The sequence below is a fragment of the Buteo buteo genome, chromosome 16 (assembly GCF_964188355.1).
Source record: "Buteo buteo chromosome 16, bButBut1.hap1.1, whole genome shotgun sequence".
In the NCBI taxonomy this organism is placed as follows: domain Eukaryota; kingdom Metazoa; phylum Chordata; class Aves; order Accipitriformes; family Accipitridae; genus Buteo; species Buteo buteo.
This window is the reverse complement of record NC_134186.1, coordinates 17706074-17732831: the sequence shown is the minus strand read 5'-3', so window position 1 is coordinate 17732831 and position 26758 is coordinate 17706074. Positions and strand designations below refer to the sequence as shown.

The 26758-nt window shown below is 44.0% G+C and overlaps 1 protein-coding gene across 5 annotated transcripts in view; it reads left to right on the top strand.

The window, feature by feature from the left end:
• The window catches only part of LMO1 (LIM domain only 1), a 62728-nt gene that overhangs the window by 30516 nt on the left and 5454 nt on the right, over positions 1 to 26758 (top strand). For all 5 annotated transcript variants that reach the window (XM_075047063.1, XM_075047064.1, XM_075047066.1 and 2 more), the window contains exon 2: positions 15203 to 15416. In XM_075047063.1, the coding sequence (XP_074903164.1) occupies positions 15203 to 15416 (214 nt within the window). The remainder of the gene's footprint in view (positions 1 to 15202; positions 15417 to 26758) is intronic.

Here is a 26758-nt window from a genome sequence, read left to right as displayed (position 1 = left end):
CTAGATATGTCTGGGGAGTAACTACTAATCTAAGTGTCAGGTTTGATACTGGCAGACTCTGTGGAACCAGTAGCTCAAATCTCCGGAGGGCTGGCAGAGCCCTTGACCTTCGCAGCAGCAGATGAACTGTTGTTATTGCTGAGGGTTGACCTCGGAGAGAGGGATGGTCAAATCTTAAACGTGGAAGTGGTGCCTGTTTTGCATAGATACAGGATGTCTCAGAGCACTAAGACACAGGAAGCGTTTCCCCTGATTTTCTTGGCCATTTAAACAGTGCTGTCTGCATGCTGCCTGTTGGCTTCACTTCTCGCTGGAGATGGCCATGTTTCATCCCTCCGGTTGTCTGTGGTTGCAGTATGGGGGTCTCTAGGCAAGAGATGTGCAGTGTCAGCACTGGATGCGTATTTTAAAAAATAAAATTTTCTGATTGTTCAGGCTCTAGGAATAGTTTGTGGTGGAGCTCATTAAAAAAAAAGTAAATATTCTGGAGGTACCCCACTTGCATCGTTGGTGATATCATATAAAAGTGACAAGTTTTTGCTTCCCAGAAGTCAGTGTGTCAGTTGTGAAATCAACTGTAGGCCTCTGAACACAAGGTAAGTGTCCATCACTTAAAGTTAGCCAGCTGTCCTACTGACAGACTAGAGAGAGCCTAGCAAGTCCAATGTCAACCCAGCACCATCTTAGTGGTGGCACCTACAGGGAGAAGCTGAGGGAATCGGGTTTTCCAGCCTGGAGAGGAGAAGGCAACGGGGAGATGTCACCGCCGGGGGGTTCAGAGACAACTGAGCCAAACTATTCTCCAAGGGGAGCAGAAGCTCTCACCCGGGAGAGGAATTCGTGCCAGGCACTTCCACGGGAAAATAACCCGTGCCCCAGGCGCTGTCGGCGGGGGCAGGCAGCGGGATGGTGGGACGGGCGGTGGGTGATACAGTGATGGTCCCAGTATGACACTGGGAGGAGGAACGGGCTGTCAGCTTCCTGGGCTGCGTTGGCTTTCAGCGCAGATCTGCCACTCCTCTTGTGCTGCCTGATGGACCTGTTTGGGACTGCGGCCAGGTTTCAGCTGCAGTAGGTTTGGGAATGAGGTGAAAATAAGGCTGAACCTGCATAAAAAGTGAGAAATCTCTGGAGAAGTCTTCAGCTGTTTAATTCTCTGAAAGCAGTGGCAATTGCACACCCGGCAGTTGCTGTGAAATTGCTGCTACGGATAACCAAAAATGGGATAGATTTTTTTTACTTGAACTTTGGGGTATCTGAAGTGCAGATATCTATTCTTTTTCACCCGATTCCTCTTTGTAAGCAGTTCAGTTAAGGACTCAAATGGATCTTGGGTTTTGCAAATACTCATTCACATACTTCCATTAGGTATTAGAACCGGAGCAGATGTTGTTTCTCCTTATCAGATTTTTGGTTTGCTGTGAATTGGGAATAAGCACACTAGTGGTATATAAAGATGAAGTAAAATAAATTAAGATTTCTGTATGCACATTATCACTTCAAATACTGTTAGCACTCAAAAAAAAAAAAAAGAAAAAAAAAAGACCTCCTAGCACTTGAAGTAACAAATTACTCATCTTAGGCTTTGCTGTGGCAGATCATGGCTTGCTTTAAAGTAACATTCTTTTTTTCTGTGCTTAGATAATTTAGACACTCCTCTGAAAAGAGGTACCACATGGAGTGCAGTAGAGTTGAGGTACATTGGAGAAAAGGATTACATTTTGCATGTGGAAGCAATCAATGTAGGCTATAGATAAACGACATGGGTTTAGAGCGATCATTGCTGCTACAGCTTGATTATTTTTCTCAGGGACAGGCGCTGACTCTCTCCTTCCTTTGAAGAACTACTGTACTCTTGTCTGCACCATATTTTATATAGCATTTGTGCTGACTTCTGTTCTTCCACTTCTATTTGCCTCCCTTTCTCACCCAAGAGCAGGATGCTGCAATCGTGTAACTTCTAAGTCTTCAGCAGTGGCAACAGGCCGCTACAACAGGTTATGACAGGGGCACCCTATGGCCTATGAAAATACCCATATCGTGCACTTCATGCATATAAAAGCGTCTGTTCCAGAGCTTTAAAAATGAGGGTTGCAGAGAGGCTGATGTGGTCTTGGGAGCAATCAGAGCTAGGAATAACGTAGGGTTGTTCAGGAGCTCTTTAGGTTAATAAGCAAATGTTTGTAGCTGTTTCCTCGCTGAAAGGTGCGCTGAGAGCGAGCTGGGGTTGTTCCCTTGACCTGTGCAGCAGAAAAGAGGAGGGCATGGCAGGGCTGGAGCCGTGTGCTGGGAAACCAAGGCTTGCTTCTTGTGCTCCAGCTAGATGTCCAACCATATTTCTCGAGTACTGCATTCGCTTTATGAAAAGGCAAGGCAGGGAAAGAAGGAGTCTAATACGATTTGGAAGTAATAAGGTGGACTTTGCAGCAGTCCTGCCCTTAATGACTTTTATTCTCACAAACCCGGTTTACAGATATTTATAGTCTGTGAACTTTTTCTTGAAATACCAAAATATTTGTAGCTATTTTCTTTTTTTTCTTTTGAGGGGGAATGAATTACCTGGTGTCATTTGACACTGGTGGATATGTTTCTTTCTTTGATAAAGAGCAAATTTTCTTTAGATTCAGTTTCTTGAACTTGTAGGAAAATGTATAGCATTGAAATGCTAGGAATTTATCTAAATAGCCAGTGTGAGGTGAAAAAGCTCCCTCCGCTCTAATTGGCATGGCCCAGTGAAAGCCAGCTCGTGGGCTGCCTCCCTCGCCAACTGCCCAACCTCGTGGCAGATTGACATAATTCCCCCGACCCTGGGGAACCATAATAGAGCACTCCCTGAAGTGCTCAAAATCCTGAAGGGAAATTAGGATCTCTCTTTTTTTTTTTTTTTTTTTTAAATGGGGTTTCTGGAGTGCTTATGTTCATCCAAAGGACTGGGGGCTATTAAATAGAGGGGGTTTTAAAGGTTTTTCTAATTGCCACACTTCCTCCTTCTCCCCCCCTTTTAAGTGGCTTTGGACAGTTGCAGAACTTTGATTGTAAATTTGTCTAATCTCTGGAGATATCTAGGTAGGGAAAACTGTTGTAACTGAAAATGGGTCTGATTTTTTTTTCCTTTCTTTCATTTTAATAGATATGTTTAGTCTACTTTAAAAGCTTTCTGGAGAACCTTTTATAAATGGCTAATTTAAGCTTGTCAGGTTTTAATTATAATCTCTCTATACACAAGTTAAGATGCTTAATGCTAGTGAAAAGTTCTGAATACAAAGCAAACCTGTGTCAAGTTGCAGAGTACTCTTACCCATCTTAATTGCTTCTGGTCTGAACTTTAACCTTAACTCTCCCATCTGTCTTACACATTCCCTTCTCTCATCACAACCACTTTCTTTCTGTACAGTGCTGAGGATCTGTCTTAATTCTGCAGGATTTTTAGTCTGGCAAAAACGTGCCATCAGGCTGTGGATGTTCAGCTCCTTCTTTATCCCGCTGCAGCATGATGCGTGTTCCCGGAGCGCAACCCTGCTGCCCCGAGTAGCCCAGAGTACGTCCCTACCCCTGCTAGAATGGGACTGCTATAGAAGCTATAGGAGAAGTGCCTTGGGTCCCGAATGTCGTGACAACTTCTGGTCTCAGTTAAAATATCCTCCCAACAGCATCAGTAGGGCTTTTTGTTTGCAGTTTTATGGGTGTTTTCTTAGGTAGTTTATTTCTTTTTAGAACTGTTGTCTGCCTAATTTTCTAGCCATGACCCAGCCTTTGTGGGAAAGGCTAGTTGCATCTTTTTCTTAGATAAGAACGAGTTTCATTCAAGCTTAGAAAATTAGCCTTGAAAATACTCAGTCAGTGCAGATTCCTTCTGGAGAGTGCATTTAAAAGTTTGAATCCAAAATTGATTTGGAAGTACTCTAATCTAAAATAACCCTGATGTTAGCATTGTTGTGCACAACTCCTGCTAGCCCTGGCGTTCCGGTTCAGCGCACTGGCACACAGTTCCCTGATGCTGTGAAATTGAGACTCATCTGGAGATACAGACTTTTCTAAAAAGGATTGCAGGGCACTTAAGACTCCTTATTTCATTAGTTCAGTGAAGGAGTTCTTCTCAGCTGTCGGGAATCTCATGATGAGGTGGACGAAAACTGAGCAAATCAAGCGGTAGAGACTCCCATGGAAATGGAGCGGAGGAACTGCTGCTCAGTAAGATTTTTGGCCCAGAAGTGTAGTGGTTTTGGGGCTGAAGATTAGTGGTTTAGAATTTCTTTTTAGTCTGAGGTTTCAGGCAAGGCATTAGTAGATACATATCTGGCCAGACTTCAGGAGGTACATTTCAGGAGGCTTTTGGTTCTACACACTGGGCTAGGTCATATGCTATTTTTTTTTCATCGTTTTTAATCAAGTGTAACCATCGGCATCTTCATGTCTGTTGGTGAGAATTAAATGGAGCATAAATAACTGAATTGAAGAGCAGACTTCCACTTTAAGGGGGTCGGTTGCTGCATGAAGCAGTGGAAATGATCTAGAGGAGCAGGATGCATTGAGGAAAAGAGTGAAGTGTGAGTACCATCCAAAGTGCAGGCAGCAGGTCATAAATTCTTGTAGTGGTGGTGGTCTGAAATTCAAGGAATAGGATTAGAGAGCTACTGCAGGTTAATGAAAACGGTTCCCTTAGGATCAGCTTGAATTCAACTCAGTGGTCAACCGTAAGAAGAGGAATGTCTTGTGCAATTCCAACTTCTCATCCATATTCTGAAGACTGCGATGCTCCTGAATGCTTAATAGAGTAGAATATGCTCTGTTACGGTATGTTTCATATGACTTCTAAGATGCTTTAATGCAAACTAAATGTCATGCTGACTTGCCCCAAACCCTTAGTGCTCACTTTATTCTGGAATATATGGTGAATTGCAGCAGAGTTTTCAAAGCCTTTCTGGGGCATTTCACAAAAAAAGAAACACAAGAAAAAAAAAAAAAAGTCTTGCAATTTTACTTGGGTCTTTCTTGTTGTCCAGGGTAATAGTGCTTAAATCCTGTCTCTATACGTCACCTCAAAGGAACTCATTATAGAATGAGTATACAACAGCTCATGCCAAGAAACCACTTTTAATTCTTATCAGCATAATTTCTTGTAAAGAAGGGTAGTATTAATGGCCAGCTGTGGCTTGTGAGCCCTGACTTAATCAGTTGTGAGTAACAAAAATTAGTTTGAGGCATATAGTTACTAGCCAACTGCAGCTATAACAAATGTTTAATGAACAGTGTTGCACTGGGGTCCGCATACCTTTCCCTGTGAATGAAAGGGGAAATGGCCAAGAGCAGGACTTTCTCTGTCCTAATTGTGGTAGCAAAATGGGGTAGAGTAAAATCTGTGGAAGCAAACTGTGGCTAAGTAAGGCTTAAGCTAGACCGCAGTAAACAGAAGAACAGAAGCAATGAAAGTATTTAGTCTCTGCTCTCTGTGTCTTTTCTATCTTCATGGCATTAAGGGGACAACAACTTTAGCTGGTATTATTTGCAAGATACAGCAAGTTCTTTCTGACAAACTTCACCCTGCCCTTTTTCTAGTCGTGAAATATTAAGCTGCCGGAGCAGCTGAGTGAGAAGGGTGCTGTGCTCTCTGGGGTCAACAGTGGGATGGGAAGGGTGGTTCCAATTGTTGGTAGGCTATTCTTTGTATAGACATCGAGGGTCTTTGTTAAACTGCATGCAAGGCCAGGATATCCAGGGACCTCCTGTAGTCTGAGCATCTGCATTACAGAAGTCATGGGCTTTTGTCTGGTCATTCTCAGACAGGAGCTGTAATTGAGCAAAATGCACTCCTGTCCTTTTTCTGGCTTCTGCTGGAAAGGGCAAGACAGTGCTGGTGTCCCTCCCATCCCACTCAAACTCTCCTCTGCCTCCCAACCACCTCTGGGTGGGCAAAGGAGTTTAGAAGGGAGCAAGGCAAACCTTTTAGGAGCTGGTGGTAGGACTTTCAAAGTAATTTCAGGCCCCTGAAGTCTGGCTAGGCATTGCTGTATTGACTGCAGGTGTAGTCCAGATAAAACCAGTAAAGTTGCACTAGATGTGAACTGGTTTTGGCACCTTTTCTGAGACATGTTCAGGAACAGCTGAAGCTTACCAAAGCACCTCCGCAAATTCCATGGCTTTCCTATGTTGTGAGCATTTCAGGAGGTTGTATAGTGTCATTCAAAACTTCAGAGCTTGCAAAAGGTTAGGGTATTGTTTATATCCACAATGATACAAATTCGGCTTCCAAAATCAGTAATTATTTATTGGTTACTTGCACAGTGATCACCAATGCAAAACTGAGATTGAGAGTCTCCACACCCGGAGACTTAAAACGGAAACTTGGGACTGTGACCACCTTGGCCCCTCTCTTACACAACAGGAAAAACATACCACTTTGAAATATTGAGGCGGGGGGGGGGGGGGGGGGGGCAGGATGCTCTCTTAACCTTGGTTTTTCTTCGATACTTTCATGAGACAAAATTCCAGTCTGCTTTATTTTTTAAGTCAGCAAACTGATTATATATTGTAAAAGATCAGTGTTTTCATGGGTGAGTAGTAATTACTGAGTAATGGCTTAAAACATTTCCTGAAGGAACATAAAGCTGTTTTTAAAAGTCAAGAGTACATTAAAAGGATTACCATGTAGATTTGATTTTTAGATAACACTAAAATGGATCCCAAATGGACTTACGAAAAGGGATGCTATCTCTTTAATGGAAAGTGCATGGTCTGACAGCTCAGCATGCAAATGGTCCTACAAAGGACTGTCTGTTGTGTTTTTTCCTTTCAACAAGAAGAGAAGGAAATAGCTCTCCTTGCCCTTCTCCTTTCAACTTTTAATAGCAGATGGGTTGGTCTGGTTTTGCTAGGGAAGGGAGAAAAGGCTAGGTTTGGGGAATAACTGCATCCTTCTGAATCACCAGGGAAGTGTATTTCACGACTTCTAGAAGGTCAGCAGCAATTGGATCTCTTACACGGATTGCATTAAGTAGACAGACTCCCTCTGTAGTCTCTATAGGTGAATTTTTACTCGTCTCTTGCAAATGAAGAAAATACGCAAATAAATTATAGTCCTTGTCTATTTATTGTACTAATCTTGTGCAGGGCATGAGCATCAATGCTTGGCTTTGCAGTAAGTTTGGACAGGGGCAGGAGGGGCTGTTAGTTTCATACTACAATAACTTGCAATCACTATATAGCGTTTGCTATTTCAGAGTTGCCAGCGCAACTTTCTGGTGATTGATGGTGTAAAATATGCTTTCGGCCTGAGTAGGATTTGAGAAACATTTAAAAGAGTATATTCATATTTCATTAAATACAGAGCACCAGGATTCCAAATTCTTTTGTGGTATTGCACAAATTATTATAGGCTCCAAAAGTCTTGAGAAATTTCTATAAGCCTGTGAAAGCTTTAGATTGGATAGTCATCATTGCCTGCATTAAGGCCTGTGACAGATTGCTTCATCAGTGTACACAGAGCAGAACATCAAATGGCCATTTGGCAGTGGGCACTGAAATTCTATTAAGGTTGCCGAAAGCTTAGGTTGACATTGTATATGTCTGCAAAGAGGCAGAAGAAAAGATGATGATGATGATGATCGTGCAATGATATAGTTCTATTCTCCTTAAAATATTCACATATATAGCATACCAAATCTGTCAGGGTGATGTTAATGTTTCACTGCTAAACCTGAGCTCTGCTACATCGCACATCTTTGCTTATGTCTTGAAACCTCAGTAATAATATGTTAAACAGTGCATTTTAACTGGAAGATGAGAATTGTGTAGTATTTCACGTATGCCTGGAAATAATTGACTTGAGTTTTTACTTCTCAAACACTCTTTGGGATTTTTAACTTGATATAGGGTTTTTCTATTTGATTTTCTTTGCTTTTTCAAAAGGGGGGGAACAAAAAACTCCCTGTATTTAACATTGGTACAAAGGTTATTCTTCAATGAGCTGGAGAGCAAAGGATGAGTTCTTACCTTTGTGGCCATTTGACTCGGAGACTCTTTTTCCATTGGGTTGCTTTGACACCCACCCCCCTGAATAGAAAACTTAAGCTTAGTGTCTTTTCAGTGGTAACCTGCAAATTGATGGAATATTGAGGAATATGGGATAAATTTCAGGCTAGTCATCCCTAATAATAATTTTCTCATCTGTGATGTTCTTATACTGCTGGAAAGCTGGTTTGAGGGTAGTGTCTCCATTGCCAGACTTTTCTTCTACTACAGACACTGAAGGAGGGAACTTGCCACCTAAAATCAGGACCTTTGCCAGACTGTAGGATGCTAAATTGTGACTAATTCAGAAAACTTGATCAGAATGTTCTCAGACTAGGTTGAAGGTGGAAGAAATTTGCATGTCTTTTTACTGTTCCCAGGGCTTCAAACAGTAAAAATGGATTTTACTGAAACACTACATGTGCTAAGAATAAGTTTTGGACATACGCCAATTATGAAAAATTAAAGCTCAAACAAGCATATTTTACGAGCACAGGGAAAAGGTTGCTTACCGGAATGATTTATAGAAACTGTTTTGCCGCAACAATTCTTATGGTTTGCGTTTGGTCCTGCCGCCATGTGTTCCTTTATAGCTACAGGTTGTCCTCTGGTAAGAGCAACTCCATAATAGAGTCTTAAAGCAGGTACTGGAAGCCTCAAAACTTTTGGGGAAAATGAAAATCTAGATTCTAACCCTAAACCTTGGTCCTGCTTCAGAACACTACCTTGGTACAAATTGAAATGATGCGAATGATTATTTTGGGTATCCTGGTCTATCTGAGCAAATGGCTTGAAAACAGGGTCTCTGCATGGGAGATTGGAGGGGCAGCTAAGCCACTCATGAAGCTTTGGGTCACTTTTAGGCAGCTGAAACTGCCAGGGGACACTAGACTCTAAAATATGGTTCCCTAAAGCTTGTTCTGAACTGTAGGGCCAAAAAAAATTGCTGCATTACTGGGAGGAGGACTATAGCATTGTTAAAATAGAAGTAGTGACCAAAATGTTGTTTCTCCTATTAACTGCCCTCTCCAACTACTTTTTTGCCATGCTTGGGAAATTTATTCAGTAATGATTCAGAGAAAGAATACCACAAATGAATTGCTAAAGCCACTGTAAAAATCATCTGCTGTATATTGCAGCATGAAACTGGAAATGAAAAAAGACGGTGGTTACTCATTGAATAATTTTGATGAATGGTCTAAGGCTTGTTCATAAGCATTTAGTTGCAAGTACTCGGTGTTCCAAATGTAACGTTTTAATTGGATATACAGATGACATGATGAGTTTCACCTTGCTGGCCATAATTCTTCAAATGAAATTCTTGGTGAAGATGCCCGAGACGGCGTACTCTCAGTTCAGTGGAAGTGCATGGTTTAACTTGTTTCGCAGGGTGTAATATTCATAGAAGGTGAGTAATACAATACTGGGAACACAAAGTGAGTTTCTTTTTAAGGGAATGAAATTCACTGCATCTTTTTGGCAATGAGTGTCTGCATTTACTTAAATGGGTGATGCAGGGCTCTAATGCTTTTAAATGATATCAGATCCTCTGATAAAAGACATAAGACTGCAGCTTATTTATTGTGATGAGACAGGAGTTAATAAGATTACTCCTACTCTTCAGTTACTTTTTCATCTTTTACAGCCAAATGCTAGGGTTTTTGTTAGCAGGCAAAAGGAGGTCAGCTCATTTAAGGAGTGTTGATGCTAGAAATAAACATTTTTTCCCTCAAGTGGAACTCGGAAACCTAGGCTCAATTGCCCAACTGCCAAAACTCTGGTCTTTAAACCAGAATTGCTTTTAGCACTGGAATGCTGCATCCCTATAATAACCACTTACATAAATCACAAAAAAAAATATAAATATATATATATAAAAGAAAGAAGTGTAACATAAACCTGCCATAATTGTGGTCTTTGGCAGAATGGTTGTTCAGAAATGTGGTAACTGTGTCTGAAAGGCACTGCTCAAGCAAGAATTTGTGGTGGAGAATAAAAACATAATTCCAGTAGTATGTTGCACAAGGTGCTGTACAACTGCATAGGAAGCACTGTGCCGGAGTGGTTGTCACAAGCCTTCCCGCGTAGATGCATTTTGTGTGTGTGTGTGTGTGTGTGTGTAGTTACCTGCTTTGTTGTTGAGCAAGCTTTTATGGAAAAAGTTGCTAATCTGAGGAAAAGTTTTGGTTTGTTTTTTTTTAAAAACAAGAACAACAAAAACCCCACCAAAAAACTTGCAGAGGGAAAGAGTTAAAGCCATCTGCCTGAAAGCATTGTGTAAAACATACACACAGTGTTGGGGAAATAAGCCAATTATGTGTGCTTCACAGGAGGTGGGGGACTGACCTTTGTGTATAATTAGTTCTTTTATTTAAAGCAAAGATTTTGAATAGAATAACTAATTAGCTGTCATAAATGGCAAATTGAAGATTTTGGCCAGATTCCTTGGGGAGTGTGGGAGGACGTCCCTCCTCCCACCCCATACTGTATGCTCTGGCTCTCCTCATTAGGGTTGTTTTTAGTTCTCTGCAGCGGTAATGAGGAGTGCAGTGGCGGCACTTCTCGGAGCCCCTCTAACAAGGCATGAAATGCAGGTGGAGGAGAACCGCCTTCGGCTCCCGACGCTTTCCCTCGGCACATGTGGGTGTCGCGGAGGGCTCGGCTGGGAGCGGGGGAGGCCGAGGGGGGCTGTGCGAAGTTGGAGGGGGGTCTGAAAAGTCCCAGTGGTATCACCTGCGTTTTGTGCTCTGGACTTGACTGTATAAAATACAGGCAAGCTGCAAAGCCTCGAGGCATATATCATTAGCTAGCAGTCCCGCATTACTCTTTCAGACCAATTAACCTTTAGAGTTGCATTAAAGAAATTAGGTGGTGAACTTCCATGCTTTCAGAGGAGACCAGTAGCTCTCTTGCAGACCGGAGCACTGCGGAGCCGTACGCTGTAGGACCATTGCAGATAACTGTTACTTAAAAGGTCTACCATTTATAAAAAGTTCCCAGGCTCTCTTGGAAACGAGGCTTTATGAACAGTGCCCTTAGAGGAACTGCAGCTGATTGCTATGTGAATAGAAATATCAGTAAAATGGCTTAGAAAAATTTAGAGGTGTACTTAGTGGACACTTGTGTTATAAAGCCAGCTGAATAATTTTACAGAAAGACCCTGACTGAGAAGATACGGGCTGATTAAAGCTAGTTTGTCCGACTGTGAACAGAGGTAAAGTTTAGATTACTCACTACAATAACAGCCTCTTTTGACACAGCCATAAATTTCAGTATGTCCAGAGGTGGTGTCTATAATTTTTTAATGTGCATTGGAGCTCCGAGCACTCAGAACAGGCTTTGTTTTGTATTTACCAGCAGCAAGTCTATTAAGTTGTAAAGGGCAAAGAAGGGAGTGTAGGTAGCCAAAATTAGAAAGGCTTCATGTACTGTTTCTAAGAAAAGATAGCGATGGATGGCTAGCAACAGGAGAGGAGAGGGTAACTTGATGGTACTTGCAGAATTTGGTAATCAATCAGCATTCGCTTTGTGATCAACTATTTATACGGGTGAGTGTCCAGCTGTTAATTTTTCTATTTCTGTGACACTACTTCTCATTTTTTAATCCTCACCCACAGAGCACACATGGAATTTGTCGAAGGTGAGCCCTTTGTTTCTTGACAGCCCCGGTTAGACACCACATACCCCTGGTCAAATTGAACTAGGTATCTTGGAGTTTCTTGGTAAGTACCGGGGAAAAATTTACATAGAGAAATGAAGCAGCATCGCCGTCTTGCAGCAGGGAAATTTCCAAAAAGAAAGCGCAGCTCCCCAGGTGCTTGGGGTTTGCTGGAAGGGAGGCAGGAGGAGGGAAGTGGGGTTTGGTGTTGGCTGTGTCCTCTCTCTGCAAGCCTGCGACCGTGAAAGGGGTTAAGCTTCTGAGATGCTGCTCTCTTGTTGCTTGGAAATGACATGGCGAGCATTCGAGGAACCCTTGCTGATCAAGTTTGGCAGTTTTTGAAATTTTGTTTCACGCCTTGCCTGCTGTGTCAACTCACCAGCTAATTGCAGCTGCAACTTTCTGTAGTGGCGTGTGCGCTCCGTGCAGACTGGTTGGTTGGGATGTCGGAGGGAAGCCTCACAGACCAAAATGTAATTTCAAAACACTGAACCTGACCAGCAGAGGCTGACCTTGCTCGTTATTATCTGAGTGGGAATAGCAGCTTTGAACATCATATGATCTCTGAAACGGTACCTTTTTTCATTAGAAAGCCCCCTGCTGAACACTGACCAAATACATAGCTTTTTTTCCTTGCTTAAGGTACTGTTTAAAAATATATATATCTGTTCCTTTGCTAGTTATTAGAAGAAAATCAAAGTGTTTCATTCCCCTTATTCGCAGAAGCCTCTCATAAGACAATAGTGTGCTTGCAATAGTGGGGAACTGAGATGGCCGCGGTGAGCGAGGGCTGCCAGGGCCACAGATGGAACAAGAACCACCACTACAGCCAGCCCACAGCTCTCAAGGCCTGCTTGCCACCGCAGGAGACCCTCCTAACCGGCCAAACTGCCCTTACCGAGCAAACCAACCTCTCCTAATGGTCCAGCCAGGTTTTCATCCCTGTGCAGCTGCCCTTGCACTTGCCCATGCTGCTGTTGGAGTGGACCCCTCGCTCTGGGTGAGGGCAGCTGGAACTCTGAAAGGGCACGGGTTTCAAAAGCACTCAAGGGCCTTGGGAGGTCCCATCTGGCTGAAGATCTTGTACTTCTGAATTGCAGAGATGATCTCAAACCCCACCCATGCAGCAGTTCTCTTGCGAGGGGCTTTAAGAGGCTCTGGTTATCTAGAATCTGCATTTTGAAATCTGCAGCACCTCCAGATGCAGGATCCTCAAGTTACCTAGATGAACCTTGCAAAAGAATGGTATGATGACCCCCCTTGTAAGAAATCCTCTTCTGCCTCCAAGGGTACGCAGCGCACATTTAGAGAGCCTGTTCGGAGGGTGGTGATGACTCACTGGTGTCTAAGGCTCCTATCTTAAAATATAATTTGCACATCTAGGTCTTAGTTTTCATAGGTGCGAACTATTTTCTTTCATCACCAGTACTGATCTTACACAGTTTGCAAATGCAAATTCGTGTATGCACCCTTCTCTGCCTCAGAGTAAGGCAGTCTCTTCTCACGATATAGTGCTTTCCTGGCATGGAGTCAGAGAGAGCATGGGATGAAGGCTTTAAGTTTTCTGAAAAAGAAATTACTTGAAAAGTGAAGCTTCTCTTTGCTCTGAAATGCACTCTGGGAAAAAAAAAAGAAAAGTGCTGTATCCAGAACCACAGGGCCACTTCCCTCGTTCTTGTAAGAAACTCTCACCAGGAGCACAGGACTTCTGCCGTCGGCCCTCCAGCAGCCGCAGTATACTGCGCTTCTGACACTTCCCTGTCTTTTCCCACTTTCCAAACATGCGGGTGTTTCTCTGTGGCTGTGTATGCAGAATTTCTCTCGGGAGCGTTAAGGGTTGCATATGTGGCAGCCAAACACAGATTTAAGTTTTCACTTAATTATTGCATATTTGTCACTGGCGTCAGAAGGTTAGTTGTATCGACTTTGCAAGCGGGTTTCGAGTGTGCCGTGGCAAAGAGCAGGAAGGCTCTTTAAGCCTTAAAGAGTTTTTGAATGTTACTTGACCTGTCTCCGTGCTGCTGAGACCACTTTGATAACAAATGGATCAATACCTCGCTGTTTGTGTCGAGGTGTCTTAAGTGCTATTGTCATCTGCTTGCAGCTCTGACAAAGCAATTATTACTGTAGGAGTGGTGGGTTTTACGTGTTCTGACCATTAGCCACTGTCAGGTGACACTGGCTTTTAAGGAAAGCAGCAAATGTCACTTATTACAGTGGCACTGACTCGGTCCTCTCCAGCTAAGGGACTGTTAATAATTCCATTATCAAGCTGCTACTTTCTGGGACATCGGCGCTTCTCACAGAAATGGTGGCTTAACTTTATGTAAGAGTATATAACCAGTGACACCTGCTACTGTGGCCAGAGTGTCCCCTCTCATCTTCTCTGCATTGGTTAAGCCCATGGCATGCTCGTTACAGGGCCAGCATTGTCATTTTTAGTGACTGACACTAGTAAAAATAAAAATCAGTAAGAAAGTAAAATCAAGGCTCTAGAGAAAATGGGATTCTGGCATCTCAGTGAGTTCGTTTCTTCTTTCATCATCTCCTGTCCTCTTCCTCCCCCCCAGTACAATCCTTGTTTATTTTTCCACCTTGCCTGTGGATTCCATAAAATCCTCTCCTGTCTCCCTCTTAAACTGAGAAGGGCGACAGGTCTCACACCCGTGTCAGTGCTCACCGTGGGAGGCACCAGCTGCATGGAGGAGAGGAAAAAGCTGGAGACAGCAATGGGAGGAAGGTGGCCACGGCAAGTCCCCACCAGCCTAGTGACTTGAGTGTCCTATCGCCACCTCACACCCAGCTAGCTCATGCTTGCTTTGCAGTCCCAGCAGGGATTTCCAGGGAGGAAAAAACCTCCTGGCTTTTTACTACCTTCTCTAGCGGTCCTAGAGGAGAAGGAAAGCTCTCCTTTGCTTAAGGAGCGTGGCTCCACTAGTGGTAGAGGGCCACTGGTTGGGTTATTCTCAGTAGTCCGCGAGGGCTTTTGAATAACATTTCTAGCTTTCACTGAGGCCTCTGTGACCAGCGGGGTTCACAAGAGAGGAAAAACAGTGGTGTACCACATCTTTTTATACCCACTCCTCTCCTTTCCCCATCAAGCTTGATCCAGCCAAGATGTTGGACTGGGGGTATGTACAGTGATGACCCTTCTGATCTTCGTAATTGCCTGTGGCAGGTAATTAACAACACAAGGGTACTGGTAATGAGGGGAAAAAAACAAATGTTGAAATTGCAGCCAGTTTATTCTGCTGCAAGATGTTAATTAAAAAAAGTCTGGTGCTTTGTATCAGCCCTACCCTTAGGAAAAAAGGGCTGTGTTCCTGCAAGTGTCACACTCCTACTTAACCCGTGACAGCAAATGAAGTTTAAATTCCTTTGACTGTCAGCTTCTTGCAATGTGAACTCCTTGTAATGAAACCAGCAGCAGTATTTGCTCACAGATATACCTATAGCTCACAGTGCTACCCCAAATGCAGGCAACCTATTCAAGCTGTTTGGATATCTTCTAAACGAAACGCTTTGTTTGCCTTGCAGGTGTGCCGATGTTATCCGTACAACCCAAAGGGAAGCAGAAGGGCTGTGCTGGCTGCAACCGCAAGATCAAGGACCGGTACCTGCTGAAGGCTCTGGATAAGTATTGGCATGAAGACTGTCTAAAGTGTGCCTGCTGTGACTGTCGTCTCGGAGAGGTTGGATCAACTCTTTACACAAAAGCGAATCTCATTCTTTGCCGCAGAGATTACCTGAGGTAAATAGAGGAACGTAATGTGGGCTCTTCCCAAAGCCTCTCAGTGCGCTGCCAGCTGTTTGTCTTTCTAAACCTCTACTATGAAAACACGTACTTGTGCATGGTCAGCCCTGCCCAGAAGAGGTTGGAGTTTCTTCCTCTGTCTAAGCATGGCTTTTTATTTGCACTTAACATATTTTGTAGTCAGGGAGGTGGAATCCTATTTTTAGGTCAAGGCAGAAGGAGGAGGGCATGACTTAACTATTATTATGAACTAACAAGAACAAACAGTGCTGGCTGAGAAAATTAGGAAAAGGCCGTTAATTCTTCTCACATATCTTTGATGTTGTAGTCCTGCATATTGACTGAGTCCTGACCAAACCTTTACTTTTTCTTTTTCAGTGATAGCTTTTAGATGGATTTGTAGTGCTTATATTAAGTAAGGTTCCTCCCAAGGGGCTCTCATCTCTTCCCTAAGCAAACAGCAAAACACTCCAAAATTACAGCTCAACTTCAAAAAATTTTTCCTCATGAGGAAGTCTGCAGAGACCATCACTAACTCTGAGTTAGAACTACCCTGTCAGTGTGTGTCTGCAACACATAACACATGGGACTTTTTGCCTGGTGTGTATGGGGGTTTTGTACAAAATACTTTATATAAACACAAATGAATTTTAATAAGATAGCAGGCCTAATGCAAACATTCTTATGAGGGTCACACTGCAAAACACTTTGAGTTTTGCTTTGTTTTTCCTTTGGAAGAACATACTTGATCTCCTGCTAATGTGTGTGTGGTTTTTTTTTTTTCCTAAAGCACTGATAGCATTTCTTATGCAACCTCAACCAGCGAACACATCTGAAGCAAAACAAAACCAACACGCTGTTTTAAGACAGGGAGGTAAAATGCTGTCTAACCTTGTGGTGTCCAGAGGCTGGCTAGATTAGTCTCAATGATCAGATGCTTCATGTGTTTCAAAGTAAAACATATTCCTAAAAATCTTTAGTAAATATTTTCTTAGTAAACTTGAACAAACAAGTTTCTCCTTCTAAAGATGAGAGGTTAAGCACTGAGCCAAATAGAAGACATAAGTCTATTAGCTGCCATACGGGAGCTGCCACCTTGCCTTTCAGGCAGGCAGTGTACAAGAGCATCCTGCCCACATGAGGATCTTTGCTCCTGTTTGAGCTGAAACTCTCCAGGGCACACAGGAAATGTCTCCGCAGAAATTCTGCCACACAGGCAGCAGTTGCAGGTCCACACCGACTTAGGTGGGATCTGTCCCCAAAATGTGAGGTGGAGCTTGGGTGAGGGTGGAACACATCTGAAGGGCAAAAGACAGGATAAGCAGCCTGTGGAAAGGGTGTGGCGAGGAAAGAGTTAACTATCTTCAATGTCATGAAATAATTTTTTTACCTTGCTTAAATCTGAGTATTTACTAATGCCAAAAGTCACTTGCTCTGGAAGTATCCTTAACCCTGTCTGTGCTAAGCTGAAAAAGCTGAGCTCCAGAAGGTTCTTTAACACACAGATTTCTAACCCCAAATTAGCATTTTGGTTCTTCACTGACCCTCCTTCAGTTCAGCTGTACTCTTTCTGTGTTGTGGACATAATTCTGATGTGTCAATGAAGAATTTAACAACAGCTCTTGATCTTCCCTTGTTGAGGATTGCGTAATTTCTTTTCATCATAGTATCACAATTGGGTCGTGCAAGGTACTAATCACAAGGACCCCCAAAACCTCTCAGGAGAGCTTCCAGGAATAGTCTTCCTTCCAGAAAGCATAGGGTGCATTAGTTTCTGGAATGTTTCTTTATACTTTATGTTGTTTATCTTTTCTTTATCTTGTTTGCACCCAGCTTGCAAAGTGACCCAGGTCTCTCCATCAGTCATCCTCCTCTCCATTATTTATCACTTCTCTACACTTTGTCATTTGTGCACTTGATAAACAGTGTTGGGGTGGGGGGGTGGGGGGTGTGTTTGTTTTTTAAATCTGACCTGAAAAATAGATATTCAGCATTACAGAACCCTACTAGAAATACTCAGCTGGGCGGTGATTCCCATTTACATTTGCTTTTTGAGACCTATGAGCTACCCCATGTTTTGTCCATTTAATGAGCACCATATTGATTTTGGTTTGTTCTAGTTTCATAACCAAAATAATGTGCAGCATCAAATCAGGCACGTTAAAGTGCCGAAGGAGAGCAGTATTGATGCTGTTAAACTTAGAAGAACCTTTTTATCATTGCAGTTGTAGAGCATTTCTTTCTTTCTTTCCTTGGTTTATCCTGAGAATGCTGCTTTGAGGTGGAAAAGCTTAATCTGTGATCTTCTCGCTGGTCCCCAGATGGCACAACTTTCTGGGGCACACCAGAAGCCTGTGCTAGAGGTGGGAAAGAAGCCAGGAGTTGCAGACCCCAGGGAATGGTCCACGTCCCATCTTTGAGAACAGACGGCAATTCATGACATGAAACACGGAAGGCAAGAGTTGGGGCTAGTGTTTGACCATGTCCGTGCAGCTTCTGTCACAGCAGCAGTTAAGCGTGGTCTCTGAAACCAACTTGTTCTGTGCCTGAAAGGGGTCTCGTAGCCCCTGAGCCTCCATTTGTCGAGTTAGAATAATCCCTGGCCCACCAAGGGGGTAGTCTGCTGCTATTGGTGCAGCATGGTTAAATTGTGGAGGGAAGGCTTAGGTGGCCTTTCCTTTAAATATTTTTCCCCTATCTGAATTTAGTCCATTATAGCAGCTTTGACCACTAGAAATATTTCTTAATTGTTTTTTTGTTGGGAAGAACAATGTAATTGTCATATCTCAGGAAATTTGACCAAGACTCGAGTAGGAAGGAATAATACTAATTCTGTAACACAGTTGTTAACTAGCGTTCAGCTGTTTAGCCAGCTTTGCAGCTATGATGTTTTGTGTTCTCCCTAATAAGTAAATTTAGGTTTATACTGGTTTTGGGGGGTTCTGCCAAACTCCTGAGTTCTGTTCTCCTGATGCTAAGGAACCCTTTCAGGGTCCTAGGATAGGAATAAGTGCACTGCTATGCAGTCCCATATTTTATGGAAGTATAAAGCAATTGTTTTACTTTAAAACATCTTCTGTTGCCTTCTACACGTAATATTTCTTTCTCTCTCAATTTTAACTACTAGTTCTATTAATAGAAGGAACTAAAGTTGCCATCACCATCTTCTCTACTGTCTGTTCACTCCTGGTAATTTGAATTTTTCTTCGTGGAGAATTACCCATTCCCATCATTATATGATTCCTTCACTGTAATAGTTTTATAGCCTCTATCCACATCTTTTTTTTCCCCTCGTTAAACAACTCACGGTATTTGTTCTACTAGTCAAATTTTAGCAGTATTCATTCCTGAAAATAAGTTTTCATACTTCAGACTGTACTTGCACCATAAAGGGAGTACTTCATCTGGAGGACAGTCAAAGGCATTTATTGTCGGCCACTTCCTCCACATGCCTTTGAATAAGAACAGGGTGGACATTGCACTGATATTTAGTAGGTCAACCATCATGTGAAAAATTAAAAGGTAGTCTGATTTTGCACCCATAAATGTAAATACATGCATCTTTTCTGTCTGAAGTCCAAAAGGAATATTGCTGCGTAATGACCAGGAGAAAAAACGTGGCATTTCATAACCTGTTCATAGACCAATGTTTCTTTGAATTTGCTTGTGAGCTGACTGTGTTGTTTAGGAATACATGCTTCGTTACCTGGCGAGACGTGCTTCCCCCTCCCCTCGCTCAGTCTCCACCTACGAGCCCGCAGCTCGTGGTGGCTGCAGAGACCCAGCCGCTACCACCCGGCACCAGGCTCCCGCTTGCCTCGTGGCCGCAACCTATAGGTGCTGACGTATAGAGAGGAAGGGCTCCTGGAATATTCGGGGCAGCTTAGCAATTCAGCTGAAGTGGTCGTTAATTCGCAGGTCTGGGACCCTGCTCGTGCCACCCCTCCTGGGCCACGGCCACTGCAGGGATGGGGGCTGCGATGGATTTCTGGGCTCCTGCCCCCGGCGCGGGGCAGAGCGCTGGGGCAGGAGTGCGGCCGGCCCCCAGCCCGCTGCGGCAGCCTTCTTTTGGGGACGGCTTCGGCCAAGGTGTCGGCAGCGCGGCGGGCTGCTGGCGGCGTGCGCCGGTCCACGGTGGGTTTTTAGAAGAAATCTTTCAAATGTATTTCAGGAGCTGCTAGCAGACCATAGCCTGATCATTTGTTTCAAAAGATAAACTGTCGTCATTGCTTGTGAGGGAACATTTGTTAACCTTCACATTTCATAAAACACTTTCTTGCTCATTTTTTAATCATGAAAGATGAAATTGGATCTGGAGTTGTTATCCTTGCGGTATCACCTCAGTCTCCAGCTGTGTCTAGATGTATCTTTCGATACATTTCGTCTGAGCAAATAGATTTACCATTTGTTTCATAATCACAGTTCCAGCATTCCTACCTCTAATTATTTTCGATAAGCAAATGCTATTGAAGAAACTGCTTCTGGGACAGAGAAGCTTAGCAGGCAGCTCAGATGGCTCCTCGCAGCCCCCACGCAGCAATGTGTGTTTGTTCCTGGGCGTAATTAAACATTCACCAAGCTCCAGTTCACAGGGACGGTTTGGGTGTTGCATCAGGATTTCCCAGGAGGAACTGACAACTTAAATTTCACTGTGAAGTGCTGATGAAGAATGTGATTTTTCCTTTCTACTCAGCATGGTGCCCTCACACGAGCGAAGGCGAGTCAGGCTCGCTTTGACAGGAGCAGAACTGTTGCTTCTGCATGTTTGATATGCTGGTGTTGGGAAAGATTTTCATCATTTAAACTGATTAGGGCCTTAATTAGACTCCAAAGAAAGCTCAAATGTGCATTAAAAAATGATGGCGAATCAGTAAGAGAGAAGGGCTTTCCGGGAAGCCCTGATGCTGCTCTCAGTGGATTTCATGGAAATTCTTTCACCCGACTTCCCACGTTTTGATCAGTGCTGCAACTTCAGCACGGCATCGGGGCTGCAACCTCAGCGTGGTGTCGGTGCCTGCGGCAGGCGGAGCAGCCCTGCGCGCCCTGTCCGAGGGACGGAGATGTCCCTTGGCACCGGCACCCCTCAGCACTGTCTGTGCCGTGGAGGCTTGGACGCCATCCACCCTGCGCAGCTCCCAGTCCAGACGAGTCACCTGCCCGCGACTGGGGTTTCCAGTTGCTGGATACTGGTTTTTGCTCTGCTCCAAATGCCCCGGTGGGTTCTTTCTGTTAGTGAATCGCTTTGGGAGCCCTTTAGGTGAAGTGTTCCATATCTGGCAAATGTGCAGGGTTTAATTTTTTTGCGGGTATGAAAAGCGATCTTGCACAAACAGAGGCACCCTGCTCTCTGGCACAGGAGGATGAGGGCAAATACCCTCCTTCTGGTAGGCTTCCCCAAGCCCGTAACGAAGGCCCTAAGCCAAACCATTAAACCACGGTTGCACGTGTAAGCTCAAGTCTTCAGGAACTGAGAAGCGCGTGCCACAACTAGCAGAATGTAAGTTAATCTACCAGAGACATCACTAATACTCTGAATGTAGCTTCAGCCTGCAGAAGCTGCAACACCTTTGAAGCAGTGAGGAGAGTTTTTGGGATTTTTTTCGGCCAGAGGAGTGTAGCGTGCATGCATGCACCGACAGCGTGCCCTGCCTGCTTTTCAAGGGGCACATTTAGCATGGGCAGAAGAGGTATAAATGCAGCATGGCTGAACAAATGGTATCTGCTCAGAGCCTAAAAATGTTGCTAAATTGAAGTACTGTTCTTGCATCGCAACAGGGAGCGTCTGGCATGCTATGTAGGATACCCTCACTTCTACACTTGGTATCTATACAGATTAAGGAGGATTAATTAGGCTCAAAATACAATGTGTCTTGGCAACATGGCTGTGCTTTGTGATGTTAAAGCACAGATTTTTTTTTCTCCATAGTAGCTAGTCCAGGAGTTTCTCACAGCCCATGCCTTTCAGGATAAACAAGCAATGGTTGATTTGTTCATTTGCCTTTTTCCCCTCTTTTTTTTCCTTCTCCACAACCTCCCAGTGATGAGGAAAACTTATGGGGAGTAATTCTGCCCGGCTGTGGTATACTAGTGTGCCTCTAGCACTTTCAACAGTTTTCTGACTGCTGTTTTTAAACTCCCCTAAGAGGACGTTGTTGCACGTATGTTCAGCAGTGTCAGAGACAGCCAAGATGGGGGTTAAGGTCAGCGGCTTCAGTTATACCATAAGAAGGCTGGGGTAGGGGAGGAGGACTTGGACTTCTCCCTGCTAAGAGTCCCAGCCCCACTGTAAGTATCTGCTGAAAATATGGAGAGAGAGACCAAAGGAGTAAAAAGAAGTGAACATTCAGATGCGTTCTTCAACTGAAAACAGATGCCCTTGAGCAACCTTGAAGTTTATGCCCAGTAATCTCTGAACTAGTGAGGTCACTTGACCAGAGGGCTTTTTTGTACCACGCTGGTCCAACACTTCCCGCTACGCTATCCATGAATGCCAAACCCTTTGGCACACAAGACATAAATTCTTTGGGATTGAACTTGAAGGTTTCATGAGAGGACAGCTCGACCAACTTCATTAGTATCAAAATGCATTTCCTTTCCTTCAGCTGACAGGACTTCCCACTGCAGCACTGACAAGGGTGTACTAGATGGGAGGGTGCACCAGCTAATATGTATTTCCCATGCTGAAACACCTATCGCTAAGGCTTTCTCTGAATATTACACAAAGACTGATTACAAGGAAGTTGGGAACCTTAAGTCTAAAGTTGCTTTTAAGCTTATACGTTTAATCTTTTTAAGTGACATTCAGGCTTTCCCTGCAATTCTTGGAATATTCAGTACTTTGGTCAAATCAGACTTGTAGTTCAGCGTATTTCTAGTATCCATAGATGGGAAAAATACTGATTGCAAGCTGTTAAGAGCTGTCCTCGCTGGAAGACTAGTTGTTGGTTTGTTTCACATGGTAAAGGCAAAACCTTTTCTTTTCATGACGATGAGTTTCAGGTACGTAAAGCAAGTCTTGTTCTACAGCAGGTCTCGATAGAGCTAGGAAATAAATGGCAGCAGGCATAGAGGGAAGGTGTATGGGAAAACCTATTTCACCTACTAGCTGGAGAGGATATGAGCATGGGGTTCGGTAGCTCTTCAAACACTTGTATATCCAGACAATCTGGATATACAAATATAGAGAGAAATATGTAGCTGTACACAATATTTACAAATCTAGATATTTATCTGTAGATAAGTGTTTAGTCCTCTTTCAACTCATAGTTCTTGCCTTTCAGTGTTGACAAAGCCTCTTGTTTTAGGGAAGTATCAGTCTCAACTCAGCTGTTTAATTTTGAACTTGTCTTGTTCTTGCAGTGTTTAAAAAAAATCCAATTGACACTCCCAACCTATCCTTTCTGTACCACTCATTATTTATAAGTGCCTGTCCTGGTTCCTCTTTTTTTGTCTCCTGTGAACTCAACAGCTCCAAGATTTTCACTCTTTCTGTGGAGGGAAGATTTTCTCCCTCTTTCTCGATTGCAAGCTGCTAGCTAATCAGACACCAGGCTAGAGAGAGGAAAAGAAACGGGGACTCTCTCCTTGTAGGCAATGACTAAAACAGATTGTTGTTCCTAGTGGTGACAGAAGTAGGCAATCAGGTTCTCAGTTTAGCCACCCTGCACATTTTGGTCAGAAAAGGAAAAATTTGTTAAAAGGTGCTAAACTTGATGTGTTCATATGAGAAGTTTCTTACTGTTTTCCCTACAGTAAGGACCCTTTACCATTCTTTTTTTCCCCAAAAACCTACAGGGTGCTGTGAGTTTACTATAGTCTGAGTTAACTTCAGGTGTATTCATGGAGCTGGTGAGGTCTGGATCATTGTGCAGAAGACTACTCTTTAGCCCAGACAAGACTACATAAAAAGCATCCTTCGACAGTTGCCTACCACTTCCAGGAGCGCTCCCTTCTTTTCCCATTAATTCATTTGCATTCACTGCTGCTCCTGTATGCCAATTAGCTTTAATTTTTACTATACACACTGACATCAATGGCCAATGAGAACAGCACGTAGCGGGATTTTTAGTGTGCCTATAAACTACAGAAAATTGTCCTTGGACAAACTCCTGCTTTTAGACTGGCTGACAACAATAGACATGGTTAAGTTCAGGCTAAGAGCCATTAAACATAATTACTACCACAGGCTAGAAGTTTAATTGTGCTAAATTTTAAATCTGCATAGTCTATGCTTATTTACAAGCTGGCTAGGTCTTCCTGTTACATAAGGGGGAATAAATCTGTACTTAAAAATTGTTGCCTTTTAACTTCAAAGGGAGATGAAAAAAACCCGGGGTTTTTAGAAGCAGCAAAACAACTCCAAACTGAAACCTTTCTGTATTTCCAGCTTCTTTTATGCAAATGGCTCCAAGCTGGTAAGTAGATGCTGAGCATCTTCTGATAGATTTTTTTTTTTTTCTAATGTGCTTCAACTTTGTGTGCGTGAATGTGCGCGAGAGTATTGTATCTGTTATGAAGGTGTCTGGGGGACAGAATGCAGATCAGTTTGTTCATGTGGGGTTATTTTAAATTTAACCGCAGATGGGGCTTGGGGTGGAAGATTTTCCTCTTGCTCCTTCTCTTCTCTCCCTCCTCTAATAATGTTAAGCTCCCCACCTCAGAAAGTTTCAGCTCAAGTAGCTTCTGGGTAAGTAGGTATCAGACGTGGCAGGTTTTTTACAAGCAAACAAAAAGGCAAAAGTCTGTGTTCATTTTGTTTTTTCTTTCAGTAGAATGAAAAAAAAAAAATCATGTTCACTGAGCTACAAGTTACGGTGTATATTTAGAAGCATGGTGAATATACAAGGGCTCTAAGTCACTCCCTGAAAAGCAGATTAAAATTAAGAAGTGCTAGAATACGTGTGAAATGTTCATCTGTTGGGAAAGGGAGGGTATGGAGGACTGTGAAACTTGATAGAAGAGAAAAAGATTAGCACGCTGACTAGCTGGAAGCTACATTTATGTAGACATTAGAAGGCAACACGATTTCAGCTGGACAGAACATAAGCTTCAGATCTTATGCAAACAGTCAAAGCTGTTTAACAATTGGTTTACCCCCAAACCCCTGAAAGGAGACAGGTGAATACGATGCCAAATACATTTTTCATGTTTCTTAAGCTAACTGTTTAAATAGTTAAGTGAACATCTGTCCAAATTTCCCCATCATTTCCATTTAGAAAAGTCTCCTATTTGAAGGCTGAAGAAAAGCGCCTGCTTAACAATGCAAATGGTGCTGTCTGGGGCCCCTTTATTTTGTTTAATCTAGATTGAGCTCCACACAACTGTGATGCTAATGAATAATGGATATTTTATACTTGTGCATGTAGCAGTGCTGGGCACAGAGCAAATCTAGGATTAACCTCCCACTTTCCCTGCCTAACACGTATTGGACTTATTTTTTGAGTTTGCTGTGACTTGGGTACTCTAAAAACAGATGCCTGGTTTTATGGCAAATGGCAAAACTCCGGCAAAAGCTGTCAGGTTTTGCTATGCCCAAGTGAGGTACCGCAGAAGGGGGCAGCTACGTTGGGGGAGGGAGGGATGTCTGTATTAATGGCTTGATTTGCGAGCGGGTGCTGAATGAGAGCCAGGGCGTTTCAGGGTGGAGACCTGTACGCTTTTCAGTGCCACATTTTTTCAGTCCGGTCTGCTGGCGTTAGGCAGCCAGGCACTGAGCTCAGCTGCCTCCCTGCCTGCCTGCGGGAGCAGGAGCAGGAGCAGGAGCAAACTGGAGTCAGCTTGCAGGGAGAATGGGACTGCCCCGGTACCGATTACATGGTCCGAGTTTGCCAGCGCAGACTGTGTAGCTGGGATTTTACTCTGCCTTTCAGCCCTCGTATGATGGGTTCCTACGGGAAGAGATTTTGGTACTCCCTTTGGGCTTTTTCTGTCCTGCAGAAGTGTTTCCATTTGGTTTGCGTAGTTTAACTTTCAGGGAAAATGTGGTACTGTTTCTTCATGGGAAGTCTTGGGGTTTTCCAGCCAGGCCTAATGAAAGACTGCTGATGCCACTTCTAGTGAGAAACAAGGGTAGCCTTTTTTTACAGCTGAAGAGCAAGCTGACTTTGGTAGCACAGCACTGTGGGAGGGTGGGAGAGTTGTGTGGAGGTTTCTATAACATTGCTGGGTGTTTTAATTCACAATTACTGGCCAGTAATAATTAGTATTGATTAGCTTGGCAAATTGCAGGTTTAGAAATTGGTTATAGATTTTCCTGATGCTTCTCGTCTGCGTGTTGTGGAATCAGCCAGAGCCAATGGCTCGAAACAAACCGCAAGCCCAGATCTGTCTGCGGGCAGCGACGCGTTGCACGCGCAGAGCTAACGGTCAGCAGGAACCGTACGTCTCGAGGCTCGCCGCCCCAAGAATACGATTTTGATCATCTCCTAAGCAAAGTAACTAACCACACGCGTATCGACCGGGTGCAATTTGGTTTTGTCGGCCTGTTGATACGTGCCCCGGCTGGTTCGCCTGGCTTTGTGGTCGCGGCGGCGTGCCGCCCCCGGCGGGCGCAGGGGGCTGCGGGGACACCTCGGCGAAGGGGGCCGGGGCGAGGATGCCGCGGTCTTGGTTGAGTCCCCCAGTGAGAGCTGTAACAGCAGCAGACATCTGGGGAGACAGATAGTGAAAGCCAAGATGAAAATGGCAAAGCTTCCAGTGCTGAAGGGCTGTCCTGGAGGACCGAGGAGCTGAAGTGGAACGGCTGAGCGTGCTGTTCGGGCCGCGGTGGAAGGGCTTAGCTGGCTCCCGGGAGGGATGCGGAGGCGGGAGGAGGGGGGCACAGCCAGGGAGGAGGGCTTGCTCTCCGCGATGCCTCGCAAAATGCTGTTGTGCTCATCGCGAGAGAAATGGCGCTTTTCCGTTTTGAACAGCAGGTAAGTGAGGTTCTTCCTGAGCTATATTATAGCGTTGCCTGCCAGGGTTGGCAAAGTTTGCAGGTCTTCTGCGTCTTGCTGCGAGAGGCTGCCAGCCTGTCCTTCTGTTCGGCTGCGGCCAAGCGCAGATGGGGCAACCGCAGGCGGAGGAGGGCGGGCGGCTCCGAGCACCTACCCCACCGCTGGAGAGAGGCAGATAGGTTTTGACTGAAATTTTGTGAGCCCCAAAATAGTGCTATAAGTGTTTAATGCTTTTCTCCATTAGACAGCAAATTAGCCCTAGGCTTACAAACCAAATGAAGTTTCATCTCGACAATCGGAGCCTGCTCACCAGGCAGTTTTATCCCAAGTTCCCGCACACTGGTTGATCAGCGAAATGGAGACTGCAACTTCTATTTATTGGTGCAATACAGTATTTGATACTGC